This window comes from Cervus elaphus, chromosome 18 (assembly GCF_910594005.1).
Source record: "Cervus elaphus chromosome 18, mCerEla1.1, whole genome shotgun sequence".
Lineage (NCBI taxonomy): Eukaryota > Metazoa > Chordata > Mammalia > Artiodactyla > Cervidae > Cervus > Cervus elaphus.
The window spans coordinates 110,907,195-110,928,164 of record NC_057832.1 but is presented as its reverse complement, the minus strand read 5'-3'; the positions used below and the strand labels follow the sequence as shown (position 1 = coordinate 110,928,164).

The 20,970-nt window shown below is 43.1% G+C and overlaps 2 protein-coding genes across 5 annotated transcripts; one reads left to right on the top strand and one right to left on the bottom strand.

Moving 5' to 3' along the window:
• Positions 1-1,283: 1,283 nt before the first annotated feature.
• CLEC5A (C-type lectin domain containing 5A) lies at positions 1,284-14,808 on the top strand. 4 transcript variants are annotated; one of them, XM_043873412.1, is made up of 7 exons: positions 1,284-1,405; positions 1,887-1,985; positions 2,988-3,047; positions 5,297-5,356; positions 5,670-5,806; positions 10,413-10,519; positions 12,017-14,808. In XM_043873412.1, the coding sequence occupies exons 2-7, from the start codon at positions 1,907-1,909 to the stop codon at positions 12,033-12,035; spliced, it is 462 nt and encodes a 153-aa protein (XP_043729347.1). In that variant the 5' UTR covers positions 1,284-1,405; positions 1,887-1,906; the 3' UTR covers positions 12,036-14,808. The 4 variants fall into 4 exon arrangements, with proteins under 4 accessions (XP_043729347.1, XP_043729344.1, XP_043729345.1 ...); XM_043873409.1 differs by having other exon boundaries at positions 11,976-14,808; XM_043873410.1 differs by lacking the exon at positions 2,988-3,047 and having other exon boundaries at positions 11,976-14,808.
• A 5,217-nt stretch (positions 14,809-20,025) lies between these two features.
• On the bottom strand, positions 20,026-20,970 carry LOC122674895 (putative olfactory receptor 9A1). Its single transcript, XM_043873508.1, has one exon. It carries the CDS (start codon positions 20,968-20,970, stop codon positions 20,026-20,028), a length of 945 nt encoding a protein of 314 aa, XP_043729443.1.

Here is a 20,970-nt window from a genome sequence, read left to right as displayed (position 1 = left end):
CAGTATGATCCCAGTTTTCTAAACGACCCAGTATCTATCTATCTACTTATCTATCTTCTTATCTACCTGCTCATCTATAAAGTATACACACCCAGAGATGTTAACAGCAACTATTGCTAAATGTAAAATTTTATGAACATTATTTTCTCAATGTTCCTTGCCAGTATTTTCTAACCACTTTTTAAAAATATTTATTTATTTGGCTGCACCGGGTCTTAGTTGGGGCAAGCAGGTTCTTTGACCTTCATTGGGGCAGGTGAGTTCTTTAGTTGTAACATGCAGAATCCAGCTCCCTGACCAGGGATCAAACCCGGGCCCTGTGCATTGGGAGCACAGGGTCTTAGCCACTGGACCACCAGGAAAGTTCCTTTAACCATTTTTTGTAATTAGTGTGTGTTTGTCACTCAGTCGTGTCTGACTCTTTATGATCCCATGGACTGTAGCCCACTAGGCCCTTCTGTCCATGGCATTCTCCAGGTAAGAATACTGGAGTGGGCTGCCATTCCCTTATCTAGGGGATGTTCCTAACCCAGGGATCGAGCCCGGGCCTCCTGCACTGCAGGCAGATTCCTTACCATCCGAGCCATCAGGGAAGCCCCAATGAGTACACATAGCCTTTACAGTAGGAAAAGTATAATAAAAGGAAAACTTCAAATGTAATATATCCTTGATAGTAAGACTTCAGTATTATTCACCCCCACCAGACCCCCTGTATCCAGCAGAGCACCATGCTCATGAAATACTGAATAGTCATCAGCTTCTTGAGGTATAAGGCCAGGGAGGTGAGCTGTTGGGTGGGACCAGAGAGGAGGAGTCCATGATAAAGGGGACTGAGCAGAGAGCCAGGTTGCAGTTATGGAACCAGTGGGACATATGAGGACCTCCTTATTAAAAGCAGTGACTTCAGATGAATTTCTTTTCTTAAAATTTTTTGTTTTGACAATTTCAGATTTGCAGACATGCTGTAAGGAAAGTCCAAATAAATAATTCATAGACACTCTTCGCCCAGACTCGTATCTGTTAACATTTTACTACATTTTCTTTCCACTTTACTTCAGGGAGATTCAGACACAGAGAACAAGTCGGTGTTAAGATGTTCCATTTCCTAAATAATCCTACGATCATTCCCCTCTATGAGAACCCCTTTGGCGATGACCTTCCTCTTTCAGAAGTTACTCCCTTCCCCTCCTAGCCCCTCCCACTCCCTTTGCCAAGAACACTGAACAGGAAGAAGTGTTTGCTCAGGGATGCTGGTGAGACAGAGATGATGTAAGGAAGGAAGGACACTGCTCACACACAAGGAGCCTGTTCTCGCTGGAGGGGCCTCTACCCGCCACACCAGGCACAAGGCCACTGGGAAAGATCCCCACCTGCAGACCAGCCCAGCCTTCCAGGGAGACACCAGGTGAGTCTCTGCCTGTCCTCTCTATACAGATTGTTGGCTCTGCTCCCACGCAAAGGACCGCAGGGACACTTGTCCTGTCTGTCGGACTCCTGGCATAGTTTTTTGAAGATTACGACTTCTGAGAGCTTAGACTGTATGGCCAAGACTACAAATGAAAGGCCCGGGGAGCAAGGATCATTTCAAGGTTAAGGGTTCTCAAAGTCCAGGAGAGGGTTTATTCACCAGACAGTTTAAGAGCTGCAGATGGGAACAGGATTGAAGCCGAGAGCTAGGGATGGCAGAGGAGAGGCAGCACATCAGGTTCAAAGGTTCCCAAGGAACACAAGCTCCTCCCTGTCTGCTGGGTCTTCTCCTTGCGCCTATCAATGTCAAGCCAGGCTTCACAGCCCCTAAGGGTTGCTCTGAGAGTCAGGCACATTCCCTGCTGGAAAGAAGCCTTGTCCCAGATTCCAATGGTGATATTGTGCTCTCATGCCCACAGGCCTCCTCATCTCCTGCATCATGAATTGGCACATGATAATCTCTGGGCTTATCGTAGTGGTGCTTAAAATTGTTGGAATGACCTTATTTCTGCTTTATTGTGAGTATCTGATCAACCTCTTACCGCAACTCAGATTGTACTGTTCTTGACCCTTTCCCTAGGATGCAGGGTTGAATATAAAGGTTAAATGCTCAAGACTTTCCAGCTGAGGGCAATTGACTGCCCTTCTCATTCCCAGACACACACACAATGGGCAGGGTTCCTTGGTCTACCTTGGAGACACAAAACAGAGCAGTGTCTGATGATTAGACTCCCACACAAAATTTTTGCCACTAGAGCATTCGCTGGGTAATCTGAGCTGAAATACTCTGCAGTGCTTGTTATAGTTTCTAATTTGAAAATACAGCTCCAGTCCAACCCCGTGATAAGCTGTGGGGCGTGCTAAGTCGCTTCAGTTGTGTCTGACTCTTTGCGACCCCATGGACTGTAGCCCACCAAGCTCCTCTCTCCGTGGGGATTCTCCAGGCAAGAATATTGGAGTGGGTTGCCTCTCCAATGCCCTCCTCCAGGGGATCTTTCCAACCCAGGAATCGAACCCAGGTCTTCTAAGTCTCTTGCATTAGCAGGTATGTCCTTTATCACTAGTGCCACTTAGAGCTACTTAAAGGTTAATGGGGTTTTACTGGGCAAGATATTTTCCTTTATGTACACAGAGCCTAATTCATCCAAATGTTCAGAAAAAGAGGCCTCATATCAAAAGATTTTACCACAGTTGCAGCAAGTAAAATCTTCTCCAGCCTCAGAAGCCTGTGGGGAAGATAAATGAGGAAGGAAATGTGATTTGGAGGCAACAGTTGGGTAAGAGGTATCGACCATATGGCCCAATCTCGAGGTGCAGTTTCCACCACATAAGACAGCAGGATGAGAAGGAGTGAATATATCCACAGGAAACCCAGGCCCACCTTGGCTGACCCGAGTCAGAGAACTCAGCCTGTCCCACGGACAGGCGTTATGTCCCACCAGCCCCACAGTAACGTCTATCTATAACACTCACTGCACAGCCACCTTTGGGGCTGAGTCAACCGCTGATTTTCTTTGCAGTCCCACAGATTTTTGGCGAACATAATGCCATCTTCATTCCCACAGAGAGCTCTGGAACAGGTAATGTACATGAAAATAACCTCCTCTCCCCCCTCCAGGTTCTTCTGTGCTTAAGTCTTAAAGACCTTTCTCAAAGCCTCCTTCCCCTAGACATTCTTCTGTAGAATGAGTTTGTCAAGAGCTGCTAATTGTTATAAGATGAATGAGTTCCAAAACTCCTATGTACAACATAGTGACTGTAAGTAATAACAGTGTATTGTATGCAAGGAAGTTGCTAGAAGAGTAGATGCTCAATGTTCTCATGACACACACAAAAAAGATGATTTTGCGAGGTGATGGAGGAGTTAACTGACCTTACTGTGTTGATAATTTTGCAATAAGTACATGTATTAGATCACCATGTTGTATATTCAAACTTATACAATGTTATGTGTCAGTGATATCTCCATAAAGCTGGAAAAGTAAAATAAATGCAGCACACCCAGAAAAACAAAGATCTTCTAATTAATTTTCTTACTTTTAGAGATGAGAAACCAAGACTAGAGTTGATGACATTTCAGATCCTGTTTTCCTTTTGGGAATGAGGATGATTTGTGTATAACTAGTGTAATGTGATATGAAAGTACTTTATAAACCCTGTCATTTAAAGAATTGTTTAAATAAACCCATGCCCCACAAAAATCATCAAAAATTATATTCAGTACCTTTTTTTGGTGCCAAGCAATATGCTAGACCAAACACAGAAGGAGACTGAAAACAGGAGAAATTAGTCAACTATCATTCTATAAAACACAAAGTCCAATGCCAGAAGCTATGGGGATAAAAACATGTCAGGCACGGCTCTCTTTATGAACCCCACCTCCTTTTGAAGCTTTTCCAAGGATCTCCTTCTCACTTGCTCTTAATACAAACCTATTACTAGCCACATCTTTATCAGAAAGATAATTTCTTCTTCATCTTTGTAGCAACCGAGGCACCCAGTAAGTACAGTGAGCCAAAAGGAGGAAATGCTCATGAAATATGTATACAGTTCTGTTCAGTTATAAACCCCAAGTCATTTCTAATGAAATCCAGGTTATGCTATATTACAAAGAGCCTTTGAATAGGGGACTAAAATAAAAAGTGAATGCTAACGTGCACATTTTATATATGATTGTAAGTAGCTAATTGGCACCTGGGTAAACTAAACTGGTCTTCAACCACCATGGACAAACAACTGGTCCAGGAAAAGTCTGATCAACCTCTGGAGCCACTGTAACCACCCACTCCGACAGCCAGTGTTCCCCAAAAATAATGAGGCCTCCTCTTGGAGGCCTACTGATTCTCCTTTTGTGTTTAAAGAGATGAATGGACTCTTCTCTGCCCACAGGAAATCTCTGGGGACTCCCCTGGCAGTCCAGTGGTTAAGACTCTGTGCTTCCACTGCGGGGGGGCATGGATTCAACCCCTGGTCAAGGAAATAAGATCCCACATGTCATGTGGCATAGCCAAACATCGAAAGAGAAACCTCTGGAATGTCCATCTGCCTCCTTGTCTGCCAACATCCTCTAGTTCTGAATCTTGTTCCAGTTAGCACAGTCCTTAGAGCTGATAATTGCTGATGAGAGAGAGTCAAGAGCTGCCCATCAGGACCATGGGTTTTCACATAGGGTTTAAGGCACACCCAGCAGTGGGGAGAGCAGCAAAGGTGCTATGTGGAGCCTGGAGAGGGAGCGCTCCAGACAGCTCTTTGGGGAAAACACTGTAAAAGGTACAGATGAGAAAGAACAGGGAGGTTTCCTTTCTGGTACTAAATGCATCTATTCCTCTTCCTTTCTCCTGCTCTTTTTCTTGGCATCTCACACTGTCAAAAGTATATGTGTGTGTGCTAAGTCACTTCAGTTGTATCCGACCCTTTGCAACCCTATGGTTTGTAGCCCACCAGGCTCCTCTGTCCATGGGGATTCTCTAGGCAATTATACTGGAGTGGGTTGCCATGCCCTCCTCCAGGGCATCTCCCAAATCCAGGGATCGAACTCGCATCTCTATGTCTCCTGCATTATCAGGCAGGTTCTTTACCACTAGAGCCACCTGGGAAACCCATCAAAGGTATATATGAGACACCAAAAAGAAGACATAAAATAGGACCTGAGACAGGTCAAATAATAGTAGTAGTTGGATGGACGTTCCAAAGAAAAAAATCTGAAAAATTCCAACACAGAGTGGCAAAGAGTCCCTTATTAATTCCACTGTCCATTCTGGACATCTGCTGTGACATTTGTGTGTCACATCCATCATCCAGCTATCTTCAGGTTTTCTTTGCATTTCAGTTCCGCAGATTTTGGGGAATGGCACTGTCAGCTTCACTCCAACAGAGAGCTATGGAACAGGTACAGCGCGTGCTTATAACCCGCTCCACCTCCAGGTTCTTAGGCAGTGAATTCTTAGATACTTTTCCCATTGTCTCCTTTCTTATGAAACTGTTTGACCCAATGGGGCCATAGTGACCTTATCATCATTCCCTTCATATTACAGACAGGGAAACTAGGGTCAAAGTGGATGAAATTTCTTCCTGGATTGAAGAGAATTGTATTGATATAATAATTCTAAAGAAACCCACTTCCTACTGTCTTGTGATTTGCTCCCAAGATGCATACCCAAAACCCCACTAATCTCATCCTCTCTTTTCTTGGATTCCTGTAGTCTGCCCCAAGGGGTGGGATTTTCATCAAGGAAGATGTTTTTTCTTGTCCAAATCGGAATTGCCTTGGAACAAGAGCATGAACTTTTGCAAAGTAAAAGGATCCACGTTGGCCATCGTCAACACGCCAGAGAAACTGGTGAGCCCATGGAATGGTACAGAAAAGCAGCATCCCTTCACCAGCCTCACTGGGTGGAGTTGAGTTGGTGGGGCAATTTGATTTGCGGAGCAGGGAATGGGTGGGGGTGGGATGGAGACGGGGCGGGAGGCTCTTCTCAGTAGCAGTGGGGTGTGTTCCTCAGGCCCATTTGAGCTAATGAAATCCACACTCTATGGTCTCTCCCATGATCAGGGTGTTGGGGAGGGGCCAGGACATTTAAAATACAGGGAATGACTAAATGAGCCAATGTGTATAAAGCTTTTAAAACTATGGAACTCTTCACAGACATGAGCTGTTAATATTTGATCCCAATCAGCCTAATAAGTAAGGAAGTTTTTAAATAACAAAATTAGTAATATGCAAAACAAAGAATGGGATCATAGTATTGGGATTGCGGTGTGCAATTATGAGAGTAAAAATAGCTCACACTATGTAAAAAGCTTTATTATCTCTTTTTATCATAATAACAATTCTGAGGGGTTGTTCTTTCTATAGTTCTTTATATTTTATATATGGGAACACTAGGAAAGCACCTATACTCCAATAAAAATTAGATTTTAAGAAGTGAATTTTCATGCTCAAATAAATAGAATAAAATTAAAATATAAAAAACTAGGGCACAGGGAAATAATTTGATCAAGGTCATACACCTAGTAAATGACAGCACACGGAATTGAATTGAGATCTCTCTAAGTCCAAAACCCACACTCTAATCAATTTTAGGGCTTCCCAGGGGGTGCTAGTGGTAAAGAGTCTGCCTACTGGTGCAGGAGACAGACGCAAGAGATGCGGGTTCAATCCCTGGGTTGAGAAGATCCCCTGGAGGAGGAAATAGCAACCCACTCCAGTATTCTTGCCTGGAGAAGCCCCATGGACAGAGGAGCCTGGTGGGCTATAGTCCAGGGAGTTGCAAAGAGTCAGATACGACCGAGCAACTGAATTTTAGGCCATAGTTTTAGTTTACAGTTGCCTCTCCTTCAAACCCCACGTACTTGCTGAGCACTAGACATTGTGCTCCACACAGTATTCTGCTGCTTTCCGCTCTTCCCTTCACCCTTCTTCTAAAAAGCCCTGTGGTGGTGAAGAGTTTATGACAGCGTCTCTGTGAATCTCAGTAGTAGGTGCCCAACAGTGAGCAGGGATCATGATGATACAGCTCCTCTAGGGCTACGGACCCAAGTGGGAATGGAAAATGCCTTGAAGTAGAAAACCAAGAGCAAGACAGAGGGCAGAAAAGAGAAAAAGGAAAGAAGAGGGGAATGGGAAAGGACGTCCATAACCTCTTTTCCTCTACTAACCCCTTAAGGGTTGATACATTTCAAAAGCCATCCTTGGCATTCTCTGCCACTTACACTCATGCTAACCCCAAAAAAAAGCTCATCACGTCAATGGCTTGCCAATGACTCTCATATCCGTATCTTCAGTTCCCTTTCCTAGACCAGACAGTGAATCACATTCTACTTTGATGTCTCAAAACCACCACAAACATACCATGCTTAAAACTAAATCAAGTTTTACCCCAACTGCTCCTCCTCTTGTATCCCAAATACTGGTGAGTCATCATGTCAACCGAAATGGAACACCGACAGTTTTCTTGGACTTTGCCTTTTCGTTTCCCCTCTAAATTATCTGCTAACCAAGTTCCTTCCCTGCTATCTTCACAGCAAATCATTCAGCTCTCCCCTGGATTTCTTTGGGATTCTTCTAATTTCTCTCCTTGCCCCTAGTTTTGCCACTTCTTACCTATCCTCCACAGATCTGACCTACTAACTGGTCTAAGGCTCTAAACTCTCTGTGCCATTCTTCCAAAATGAAGTGAGTTAAAGTCCGGTTTTCCTAGCATGACATGTAAGCCTTGTATGGTCCAGCCTCTGCCTTCTCTCCAATCCTGTGTCTGCACCAACCGAATTTAGCATCTTGTAGTTCCACAGATGCTCCAGCCTATGGCGCTAGTGGTAAAGAGCCTGCCTGCCAATGCAGGAAACTAAGAGGAGCGGGCTTCATCCCTGGGTTGGGAAGATCCCCTGAAGGAGGAAATGGAAACCTACTCCAGTATTCTTGCCTGGAGAATCCAATGGACAGAGGAGCCTGACCGGCTACGGTCCATGGGGTCACAAAAAGTCGGACACAACTGAAGTGACTGAGCATGCACGCACACTCTGCAGTCTGCCTGTGATCTAATACTTCCTTTTCCAGAAAGTTCAATCCTGACCACTACCCCCACCCCACCCCCCGCCACACACACACCCCGCTCCTAGCACTTGCCTTACAATAGCTATCTCCCCAAATCCATCTCACGTATTACCTCATCTACAGTCTTTATATAGACTCCGAAATCCCATAATTATTCACTTCCTCCTTTCTCCCTGGGCATGGCTGCGTGCTAAGTTGCTTCAGTCACATCTGACTCTATGAAACCCCATGGACTGTAGCCCACCAGGCTCCTCTGTCCATGGGATTCTCTAGGCAAGAATACTGGAGTGGGTTGCCATGCCCTCCTCCAGGGGATCTTCCTGACACAAGGATCCAACCCGCATCTCCTGTGGCTCCTGCATTGCTGGTGGATTCTTTACCTCTGAGCCATGAGGGAAGCCCTCCTGGTCCATATCTAATACATATTTCCTAAAAGCACTATACCTGGGATACCCTTCTATGCTGGTCAACTCATCTATCTTCTCTTATTAGATCTGTGGATTGTCAACATGTTGGGATAACTGATGTTTTAGAAATGGTGGTGAAATCTATTCATCTCTTTCCAGAAACATTACATAAGCACAATATTGTGAATAAAATTCCAGTGGTTTTATAGATCCCTGTAGAAACCATCCCTGCTTCCAGCAAGAGACAGAAGGGTTAAGAACCCTTGTTTCAGACCATGGGTCAGCAGACATTTTTTAAAAACACAGATGGTATATATTTTACACTTTTCAGGTCATATGTTCTCTGTCACAACTACTTAATAGTGCCATCATAGTTCAAAAGCAGCTATACACAATATGTAACAAATTGCCACGGCTTGTTCCATTAAAACCTTGTTTATAAAATTTTGCTCCAGTCTGAATTTGACCCACTGCCCATATTTTGCCAACCCATTTTAAATCATAATTTTTTTTTAAAAGAATCAAATGTATTTCTGTATCTCCAACCTAATACAATGCCTGGCACACAACAGATACTCAAAAAAAAAGTTTACTAATGAGTAAATCTGGTAATCAAGTTTTAAAAATAATGAAGTACTTCAGGGAAGAAAAATATTAGGAAAGGAGGAATAAAGGCAGTAACCAGGGGGATGGAGAGAATATTTAAGAAGACTTGGATAGTCACTGATAATGGGAGGAATGTGAAGAATACAGGAGAGTCCAGGGGACTCCCAGGTTTCTGGCCAGAATGATTTGTGACCCATTAATTTAATGCAGAAAGTAAGATGTCTAAGGTCACTGTCATTTTAGCAGGCACTCAAATCAGTTCAGTTCAATTCAGTTGTTCATTCATGTCTGACTCTTTGCAACCTCGTGGATTGCAGCACGGCAGGCCTCCCTGTCCATCACCAACTCCCAGAGTTTACCCAAACTCATGTCCATTGAGTCAGTGATGCCATCCAACCATCTCATCCTCTGTCGTCCCCTTCTCTTCCTGCCTTCAATCTTTCCCAGCATCAGGGTCTTTTCCAATGAGTCGCATCAGGTAGCCAAAGTATTGGAGTTTCAGCTTCAACATCAGTCCTTCCAATGAACACTCAGGACTGATCTTCTTTAGGATAGACTGGTTGGATCTCCTTGCAGCCCAAGGGACTCTCAAAAGTCTTCTCCAACACTACAGTTCAAAAGCATCAATTCTTCAGTGCTCAGCTTTCTTTATAGTCCAATTCTCACATCCATACATGACTACTGGAAAAACCATAGCCTTGACTGGACAGACCTTTGTTGGCAACTGATTATTTCTTGTGGCATTATCTGCTTTGGCAACACACTTTCAAATCTCCCTGTTTTTCCCTTGCCGAGTATTCAAGGAATTTACTTGATCCAGTCTTGCTGCTGCTGCTGCTGCTAAGTCACTTCAGTCATGTCCGACTCTGTGCAACCCCATAGATGGCAGCCCACCAGCCTCCTCCATCCCTGGGATTCTCCAGGCAAGAATACTGGAGTGGGTTGTCATTTCCTTCTCCAAGATGATCCAGTCTTATTTGGAATGTAAAACTTCTGGCAATGAAAACAATCCTATGCAGAGTAGATCAAAGAAATGTGTAGTTGAAATTACCCTTTTTTAGATGGTATAGTACCCTCCTCCTTCATTTTCAAAGCATCAGCATCACCCGGGAATTTATTAGGTATGCAAATTCTTGGTCCCTTCCACCACACTTACTAAACCGGAGCTCAGCAGTCTGTGTGTTAACAAGACCTCCACATGATTTTGATGCTCTGGGTAAAATGAGAATCACGTCTCTAGGGCTGATGGGCAGTGCCAGGGATAGCCAGCCCTGGAGTCCTTTACTTGTTCCCAGACAGATATAATCATGAGTCCATTGGCAGAAAGGAAGCAGCAGGAAAGAACTTTTTGCTGACTGTCTTATCTCTTTAATTTCTAGAAATTTCTCCAGGACATAACTGGTGCTGAGAAGTATTTTATTGGCTTATTATACCAGCCTGTAGAGAAGACGTGGCGCTGGATCAACAACGCTGCGTTTAATGGCAAGTACGTGAACATCTCACATTTTTCTGGGATCTTAGCTGCTTCTAGAGACTAGACCAGAGACTCAGTGGGTTTGCCCTGGAACAGCACAAAGGCTGAGACTTAGCTGCCTGTTCTCTCCCTCTCCTTTATTCCAACCCACTTATCCCCAGAGACACATTTTTGGGGTAAATTTTTTATTATGGAAAATATAAAATATTTCTGAGTAGAGAGGACTGTTCATTCAACAAATTATTTTGTTCAAATCAAAATCCAAACAAATCCCCATACATATCATGTTTGATATATATCTCATAAGTATCTTTTAACCCAGAGATCACAGTTTTTTAACTAAGTTCTTACAAGTTCCCCGGAGATGGTTTCTCTATCTAAGGAAATGTTACTATAAACAATTTGTCTATGCCTTAAAGCTATTAAACTTTAACTCCCAAGAGCTATGTCCTATGTATCATTCCATGGCCATAGCCATGGTGAGGAACATGACATTCCCAGCAGACCTATGAAAATGGTGAGTCAGATAGAAAGCAAGTCAGTTCCCCAGACTGTAACCAGCCGCTCGCAGAAAGGAGTAAGTGAACATTCATTCAGTGTCTACTAAATGCAAGGCCCTTGCTAAGCACTTTACATGTCATTCCTGGCAGTATTCACAATGATGCTACAAGGAAAAGCCTTTATTGATTCCCATTTAACAGACAGATGAACTGAGGCTTAGAAATGTGTTGAATATCACAAAGCCAGGGTGTGGTAGAGCTACAGTTCGACCTGCATCCACTTGGCTCCAAAACTTATGTCCTTCCCATGAAACCAGACTCTTTCCAGTCAGACTGAAAGACAGTTAAAAGAGGTGTGAAAAGACCAACCAAGTTTTTCACAAAGCCAGCTGGTGTCCAGGAAAGGAAGAGAAATCTCCTTCTTCCTTCTCCTCTTGGGCCTCCTATTGAAAACATAGGACCTCCAGCACTAAAACATTATGTCTGGGAGAAAAAGGGACAAACAACCCATGAAGTGTTTCTAACCAAACAGAGTGAGTTAATCCAAGATAACGAGTCCGTAAAAACTCACAGGAGAGCTGACAGGAAAGCATCAGTTTTTGAGCTGGATTTGGGGATGCTGCTGCTGCTGCTAAGTTGCTTCAGTTGTGTCCAACTCTGTGCAACCCATAGACGGCAGCCCACCAGGCTCCTCTGTCCCTGGGATTCTCCAGCCAAGAACACTGGAGTGGGTTGCCATTTCCTTCTCCTATGCATGCATGCATGCTAAGGCGCTTCAGTCGTATCCGACTCTGTGCGATGCTATGGACAGCAGCCCGCCAGGCTCCTCTGTCCACGGGATTCTCTAGGCAAGAATACTGGAGTGGGTTGCCATTTCCTTCTCCATGGGGATGCTGAGGGCGTACCAGAACCAGGAAAAGGCAGAGCTGAAATGACAGGCCTTAACTATGCTTTCTTTTCCCAACTAGCGTTACCAATCAGGGTCAGAATTTCCACTGTGTGACCATAGGTCTAACAAAGACATATGACGCTGTTTCATGTAACATCACCTACCGCTGGATCTGCGAGAAGAAGGCCCGATGATGCAGCTCTCTGTGGCCTCTGACAAGAACAACAAATATACTACAGAGACAGCAAAAGAGCATATTGGCAATTGGGACTGATCCGGGAGATACAGAACATTAAATTCCTACGTCTGTCTTCCACAGGTCACTGGAGAACCCCCTAATAGCTCCTCAGTGCTAAAGCACCAGGCCCTCCACAAACATACTTGCAAACACACAGCTGAGGCCAACTCCTCATTCTGTGTCAGCAACTCCCCGAGACCCTATTTCCTGAGAAAGTCAGACCCATGGCTTTCGATCTACACGGGTCAACTGATCAAATGATCTCTTTATCCATCTGTCTACTAGTAGAGGTCCTAGGCTATTGGAGGAAATCAGCTTCTGCACTCCACTTTGGGGGACTGGATACTATTAATATCACCAGGAGACAGACTGTTTGATGGAGACAACTGGGTTGGTACAAAGATAGAACCAAGAATTTCTGACTGATCAACAGGCTTTGTTTTGTCCTCAGAGCACATGACCATACTACCAGGGAGAAACTTCAGACTGAGCAGGTGTGAACGTTATTTAAAGGATAGCAAAGGTGGAAGAGGGATAAACTCAGCTTCTGGAGCTCAATTTTGTTCCCAAGAGACCCCTGTTCTCATGCCCTCCAGCCTGCCTGGGGAGGGACAGCAGAGGCCCTCTTCAATCTGCTTTGAGGCCAGGCCTAGGAATGGTCTTGTGAGCTAAGCTAGGACCAGAGACAGCACTGTTCATGGGAATGGAGAGGGGGGTGGGCAGGGCAGGAATCTGCTAGGAAACCTCTCTGAAGACTACCTAACACCCAAGATGACCACACTTCAGAGAACTGAATCTCTGTTCTTCAGCAAAGTCCTAAAGAAATAAGCTAAATATTTCCTTGGTCTTGGCCTGAATCTCCATTTTAATGGATTTTGATGACCTGACTGTGTTTGTTAACTATATATTAAGAATTTGGTATAGTTCCTTGGGTCCCAGTAGTCATAATATATTCCTGCCTGCAGTTCTAGAGAGATCGTGCTACCAGGTACAATACAATGACCCCAAAGACGCCAGCACTGGTTGATACCACACTGACCCAGGACTGGTCCAGCTGACCACAGAGTAGAAAAAGAGGAGGACTGCTCAAGGAGACATTGGGTGGAGGCAAGTTGTGGGCATTTTGTAGAAAGGGAACACCAGGGACACAGGAAAACCATTTGCAGGAGGAAAAAGAGTTCATTTGGCCATACTGAAAGAAAGGCCAGAAAAAGGTAGACAAGTCTTGTGGGCATCCAGTCTGTCCTCTGTACTTGCAGGAAGACATCAACTACAGACCCTCCTCAGTACGTATAAAAGAGAAAAGAAATATGTTTGTGTTTTAATTTAACAAGAATTAAGCCATAAGATCAGACTCATTGGAAAAGACCCTGATGCTGGGAAAGATTGAAGGCAGGAGGAGAAGGGGACGACAGAGGATGAGATGGTTGGCATCACTGACTCAATGGACATGAGTTTGAGCAAGCTCTGGGAGTTGGTGATGGACAGGGAAGCCTGGCATGCTGCAGTCCATGGGGTCGCAAAGAGTCGGACATGACTGAGTGACTGAACTGACTGACTGAAGCCATAAGGGAAGTTTGCATAAAACTACTAGAAATTATAGTCACCCAAGTAAAGAGCTCACCATTTATGTCTAATAAAAATGTACTACAATGATTGTGAACGTCACTTTTTGTATGTCAAATTAAATTGATGACAGTTTTATATTTTATTACAACACTAAGCTCTGGTTCTATATTCCTAGGCTTCCCTATTTGGGGTTAATTAGCATGGCCACTTACAATGTTTAAAAATGAGATTAACACATTATGTGTTAGAACTTGCTTGAAGGAGGTTATTAGAAGCATTGGGCTGGCCAAAAAGTTTTCATTCAGGGTTTATCCCAAACGAATGCTTGGCCAGCCCAACAATTTGCATCCAGATGGGAGTGGATGTTGGAATGATATTAGAACTCAATGGAGATACAATCTCTCTGATGGTGTCAGTGACAAGCAAGTGCTACAGGGAAGGAAGGGGGAGGTTGAAAGTGTTGTAAAGGAAAGAATGAACAGAATTCTGAGCTAAAGTGAGCCCAGGATTCAGACAGCAAAAGGGAAACCACAACCCTTCTGTTTGGCAAAGTGAGAACTAAGGTTGCCACACTTCCTGTTTTATGACAGAATAAGTTGCAGGCTTTTATAGTCAGGAAATGTAGACACTGATGGCCGGCTCAATTTTTCCCCAAGATGAGGCGGTACTTCCGCACAAGTTCTAACCACAAGGAGCTGGGATGGGGCTCTTGGTGAGGGGAGCTGGGAGCAAATATGTGGACTCTGGTTTAAGTTCATTACTAGAGATTGGGCTTCCCTGGCGGCTCAGACAGTAAAGAATCCACCTGCAATGTACGAGAACCAGGTTCAGTCCCTGGGTCAGGAAGATTCCCTGGAGAAGGAAATGGCAACCCGCTCCAGTATTCTTGCCTGAAGAATTCCATGGACAGAGGAGCCTGGCAGGCTACAGTCCATGGGGTCCCAAAGAGCCAGACATGACTGAGTGACTTTCACTTTCACTGGAGAATGGGGGGAGGGTTGCTGAATCAATAGAAGGGTAAGTAACTGCAGCCTTATTGGGAAGCAGTGGTATTGTTTGTTTGTTTGTTTTAAGCAATGGAAATTTAATAAACTATTGGACTAGAGTTTTGATTGTGCATCCAATATGATATGTGAATCCATACAGATTTCTTACTCTTTCTGTGCCTTGATCCCCTTACCCATAACATGGAGCAGTAATACCTGGCTCACAAAACTCTTTTAGATATATATGAAATAATATCCATACTCTGTGTGTATTTCAACAGCAATACACAATGAGGGATACACATTGCGGAAGATTTGAAGTTGAGATCTTCATCTGAGAAGTGGTTCTTTAATTTGCAAGAAGCTGAATGTAGGCAAGACACCATTTCTCAGAATCTGTTTACTCCTTTACAATATGGGAATAAAAAGAAAAGAAAAAGAGTTCAGGGAGAGGTGGCTCAAAATTCCTGTGGCCCCCTGGACATCAATGCCATGCTTTCCTTGTGTCTGGCTTACACACAAATTCCTCTTCCTCTCTGTGTGACCTACGGGTCCCATGACTAAAGCCATTGACCCTCTTATCCTCAATGTTGACAAATCAACATGGATAGCTGGATGACTGAAGACATCAGGTATAGGCAGCCTTTGCCCATTGTCCCTGTTGCCAACCCCCACTCCCAGAAGCCTTTGTCTTCCGGTTAGTCCTACTTCACCCGCTGAGTTTCTTGCAGCACAGACCAAGTAACAATGCAGGAGAAGTCTTAGCTGGCCTCTACTTTCCCCTCACCTCTGACTGACGTGGTGATTTAGGACTCACCAAAGTCTCCTTCAATGGGCCCTCAAGCTTCCTTCAGATCATCTTCACTATTAGCCTTGAGTCTGAGGCAGCAGAGGTATTTGAATATCTCTAAAGCTACAGTTTATGGTCAATGTCTTTCAACTGCGGGTACAGAGAACTGAATCAATCACAATGCTTCATTTACAAGGCATTCCCACCCTTGACACATGCAAGGTCTTTTTCTATGTACACATTGCTTCAGGGGACCTCTGGGTGCACAGGGTCCTTAGAGGAAGTACGTTTCAAGTACAGCCCAAAGACCCATGTAACATTCAAAGAAGAAGCTGAAGATACAGAAGATTTTTATGATGTTCCCTGAGTTTTAGAGCTATCAAGAAAGTATTATAAGAACTTCTCTTGTGAGGTTATCAATAACCTACACATAGTGAAATCCAGTGGCCATCTTACTTGACCTCTCAGGACCATATGACATAGTATATCAAGACATCACTCTTCTAGTTTACCTCCCATTGTGCTGCCCATTACCCAGTCTCCCTCACTGACTCCTATTCATTAGTTGGTCCCTAAATACTGAAAACTCAGGGCCCAGTCATAGGCATTATTATTCTCTTTATCTGTGCTTCATCCCTTGGTCAATCAGTTATTCTCATAGCTTTAAATACCACCTACACTCACTCTTGGGCTTCCCTGATAGCTCAGTTAGTAAAGAATCCACCTGCAATGCAGGAGACCCCAGTTCAATTCCTGGATCAGGAAGATCCACCAGAGAAGGGAAAGGCTACCCACTCTAGAATTCTTAGACTTCCCTTGAGGCTCAGCTTTTAAAGAATTCACCTGCAATGCAGAGACCTGGGTTCAATCCCTGGGTTCACTGAAGAATTGATGCTTTTGAACTGTGGTGCTGGAGAAGACTCTTGAGAGTACGTTGGACAACAAGGAGATCAAACCAGTCCATCCTAAAGGAAATCAGTCCTGAATATTCATTGGAAGGACTGATGTTGAAACTGAAATTCCATTACTTTGGCCACCTGATGTGAAGAACTGATTCATTGGAAAAGACTGGGCAACACTGAAGGCAGGAGAAGGGGACAACAGAGAATGAAATGGTTGGATGGCATCACTGACTCAATGGACATGAGTTTGAGCAAACTCCTGGAATTGGTGATGGACAGGGAAGCCTGGTATGCTGCAGTCCGTGGGGTAGCAAAGAGTCAGACATGACTGAGCAACTGAACTGAACTGAACTGAACATTCACTCTCAAATTTATGTATCCATCCTGAAGTTCCCTGAACTCCAGGGTTTTACGTCTGTCTCCTCAGTATGTTCTCTTAGACATTTAATATTAGACATCTCACACTTAATTTGTTCGTTAACTGAGCTCTTGATATTCCCCCCAAACTGGCTCATTCCATGGTACCATCTCAGTCAACAGAATTTCACCTCAGTTAATACAATTTTATCCTTCTAGTTTTTCAGACGTGCCCCCCAAAAATGTATAGTCACTAACTCATCTCTTTTTTCATATCAAATCCAAACAAATGCTGTTGTCTATAGATTAATGCAAATAAGATGATATTATATTAGGTTAGTTATGTATAAAATATAGTCTTTAAAAACAGACTTTACTGCCATCACCTTGATCCAAATGATTATCACCTGTTGCCTAGGTTATTGTAAAGGTCTCTATGGCTAATTAGACAATCATTTAAAATATTCAGCCTCTTCATCCCTGTCAAAGCAAAACTTGTCCTGGACAATGTTAAACAGGCAAAGAAGACTATTCAAGGTTATCAAACCAGGAAAGGGAACCCATGCCTGCACTTCTCTTCACTCAAAGAGTAGAAGAATTTTCAACTATAGAAATGAACTACTGGAAAAGTACTGAGGCCCTTCAGCTGGGAGATGTTGATCAATAGGAAATGGTGAGCACACTGAGTTTTCCTAAGTCTGTAAAAGGTGTTTTTCTGTGATGAGTCCAGCTCTGCTTGCTCTCTGGTATCCATCAAAGTCAGGCTCATCCCCTCCCACAGAGACTGGGAAAAAGGGCACTTTCTTCCTTGAGGATTATGTTTCAAAGGTACGGCTCCCAAGTCCCAAGAAAATCCTCCTTGGGATGTAAAACTGGCAGCAGGGTTTTTTAAAAGTTTACATCTCAAAGGAACAGAAAAAGGTTTTATAATTGCAAGTGTTCTAATGCAAATGCCAGGGGCCTACAGTCAGGAATAAGCCCAGTTTAAGTTTAGTCAAGCCAAGAGAAACATTAAGGACATCTTGGTAAACCTCTGCCTGGCCTCATGTCCTCCAGCAGCATATTATCCACACCTTGATTCTGGAATTTTTTCCGTGTAACCGGCTGTGAACAATACAATGGGACTGAAGATTCAGTATGCCAGATCTGAGGCCAGGTCCTAAGAGGCCGCTAGTGTTTTCAGCTGGGCTTTCTTGTGTTCTGTCATCATTATAGGAAAAACATGCCCAGGTGAGTCTGCTGGGCCCAGAAAGAGGAAAGATACCCCAGTTGCAACATCAATAGAGAGCCAGCCATAAACCACCTGACTACCATCCAATTCTTAGACTCATAGATAAGCCCTCCTGATTAGCAGAGCCACCAGCTAAGCCGAGCCTTGATAAGCTGAAACCCAAATGCATGAAAACAAAAGCATCATTGTAATCATTGGAGATTTGTGTGTGTGACTTATACAGCAAAAGTTAATGGATCTCCCTCCTTCTTTCTTACTGTCCTTCAATCGATTGCCTGCCCAGGAGTCAGAATAATCTTGTTAAAATAATAGGCAGATTCTGTCACTATTCTTCAATACCCTGCAATAGTTTTCCCCTTCACTCCGAAAAAAAGCAAATGTCTTTAAAAGACTTACACGGCTCTACATGATCTAAATCTCAATTACCTCTCTGATTTCATTTTCTCTTACTCATCTTGTCTTATTCCATTCCAGCATGTTGCTTATGCCTTCCCTGGGTTCTCTCTGCTTATTGTTTGCATACCTGGAATGTTCTTTAACTAATGTCTACATGACTCATTACTTCACCTCTTTCAAACTTTTCCTAACAACCTTATTTAAAATTTCAGCATTCTCCAAACAGTTCCTTTCATTCCTATTTTACTTTTCTTCATAGTACTTTTCCACCATCTAACATACAATTTTTTGCCAACTTTACAAAGATATAATTCACATACCATAAAGCTCACACATTTAAAATATACAATTCCAATTGGGGGGCATACTTACACAAATATGTGCACCCATAAAAGGTTGAGAAATTGAATTAGTACATGTCTTAAGACATAAGAGAAATGCAATTATTAACTTTTTCATAGGCATACATATGTAGGGTTACGAAAATAATAACAAGAATATTGAAGGGTATAGAGTGAAAAGTCTTGATCCCCTCCTCATTCTATCTGCCAATCCTCACTACTATAATCCCACCAGAAACCACCTATTAGATTTTTCTGATGGTGCCCATATGAAAATATAAGCAGATATGAATCTATATGCATTTCTATTCCTTCCTAACACAAAAGGATGAATAATAAATTCAGTGTACCTTACTTTTCTCACTTAACAATATAGACCAAAGGTTGTTTCTAACCACTTAAGAAAGAGCTTCTTTAATCTTTCTATAGCTAGATATTTTATTATACAGATGAAACATAATTTATTTAACCAGTCACTATTGATATTAGTTATCAATATTTTGTTATTACAAAGATGTTGTAAAAAAGATGCTGATAAAATTATGCTAATAACATAAGAAACAGGGGATCAGTTAGGAAGCAGGGTGCTGATTAGAGGAATGATGAGAATGGCAATGCTGGAGAGAAGGGAGAAGGACAAATTTGTGGGAAGCTGGAAAATAGTGTGGTAAACTTGGGGTGTGTGAGGGGGAAAGGAAAAGAAGAACCCAGAAATGAATTAAAGACCTGGAACCACAGAAAGAGAGCTACAGAGAGGAAGGAGGAAAGTAAGTGCCAGGAGAGGATGAATACAATTGCCAGTCGAGATAATTTATAGGAAGTCACTGTCACTGTTGAACCTTGGAGCAGAAGCCTCAATAATGTTGATCCCTGAAGTTGGACTTGGTATTGTTCATGGAAGTAATATAGGGAACTTCCAGCAGTGAGGAAACCAGAAAATCACAGAACAATATAGGTGAGAATGACCCAGCACCTAGAATCAAACATTTAGGTCAGCTGTAAGACAATGAACAACATTTTGAATGCTTTTCCCTTTCAAACAACTCAGTGTTTTTTAATAACTTGCGTATTTACAGTTCTTAAATTTATTTTGTGAGAAGCATTTTAACTGCAGTAATATGTATTAATGAATATAAGCACTTAAAAAATAACAGTCTACCATATAGGAATGACTCACTTATCAACTGAAGCAATGTCAGTATTTAAAAGTTGCCTTGTAGATCACAAACAGTTTGCAGATGAAAATGATTATTTCAGATTTTAATCTGTGCTTTCATCTTACTCAGGCCCAAGGTAATGAGTCCATCCTCAGGACACAGCTAATCCTTCAGGAGTTGATAGCAGCGTTTCATAACATTTCGAAAGGCCTCTATGAATTTGTCATCCCGGAGGGTGAAGATAAAAGGGTTCAGAAAAGGGTTCACCACTAAAACCATCAGTGATGCTACCCTGTTGTACTCAGCAGCCTGCGTTTGCTTGGGTTTCACAAAGAGGAACAAGCAGCTGCCGTAGCCAATGACAACAAAGGTGAAGTGGGAGACACAGGTAGAGAAGGCTTTCCTGCGGCCAGAGCCTGAGGGGATCTTGAGGATGGTGGATACGATGCAGGTGTAGGAGACAATTGTAGGGATCATCCAACCAACAATAATGAAAACAGCCATTAAAAACAGAATAAACTCTGTGAAAAGACTGTTATCACAGGATAGTTTGAGCAGTTGCCCTCGGTCACAGTAAAAATGGTCTAGCACATTTGATTTGCAGAAACTAAGATGAAACGTGGCATAGACTGGCCAGATTTCAAACAGGAAGCCAAATACCCAAGACACAATTACCACCCAGAGACAGGTGTGGCTGTTCATAATGATGTTGTACCACAGAGGGTTACAGACAGCCACGTAACGGTCCACAGCCATCGCTACTATTAATAACAACTCCGACATTCCCAAAGACAGGTACAAATACAGTTGTACACAACAGGCACTCAAAGATACTGCCTGCATCCCAGGAAGAAGCAGACCCCAGAGCATCAGAGGGATGGCCACAGATGTGGTCAGGATCTCTAGGACAGAGAGGTGACCCAGGAAGAAATACATGGGAGACTGAAGATGTTTATCAACACAGACTGTCAAGATGATGACCATGTTTCCAATTAATGTCACAGAGTAGAAGAAAAAGAAGGTGGCAAATAGAATATTGTGTAGTTCTTTAGAGCCAGGGAAGCCAAGGAGATAAAATTCAGTGACACTAGAGTAATTTTCCAACAT

Coding starts and splice junctions, on each gene's coding strand:
- LOC122674895 (XM_043873508.1), bottom strand. CDS start 20,970: ATGTTGGAAAATTACTCTAGTGTCACTGAATTTTATCTCCTTGGCTTC.
- CLEC5A (XM_043873409.1), top strand. CDS start 1,907: ATGAATTGGCACATGATAATCTCTGGGCTTATCGTAGTGGTGCTTAAA. Junction 5,807..10,412: donor TCAACACGCCAGAGAAACTG/GTGAGCCCATGG, acceptor TTTAATTTCTAG/AAATTTCTCCAGGACATAAC. Junction 10,520..11,975: donor AACGCTGCGTTTAATGGCAA/GTACGTGAACAT, acceptor TTTCCCAACTAG/CGTTACCAATCAGGGTCAGA.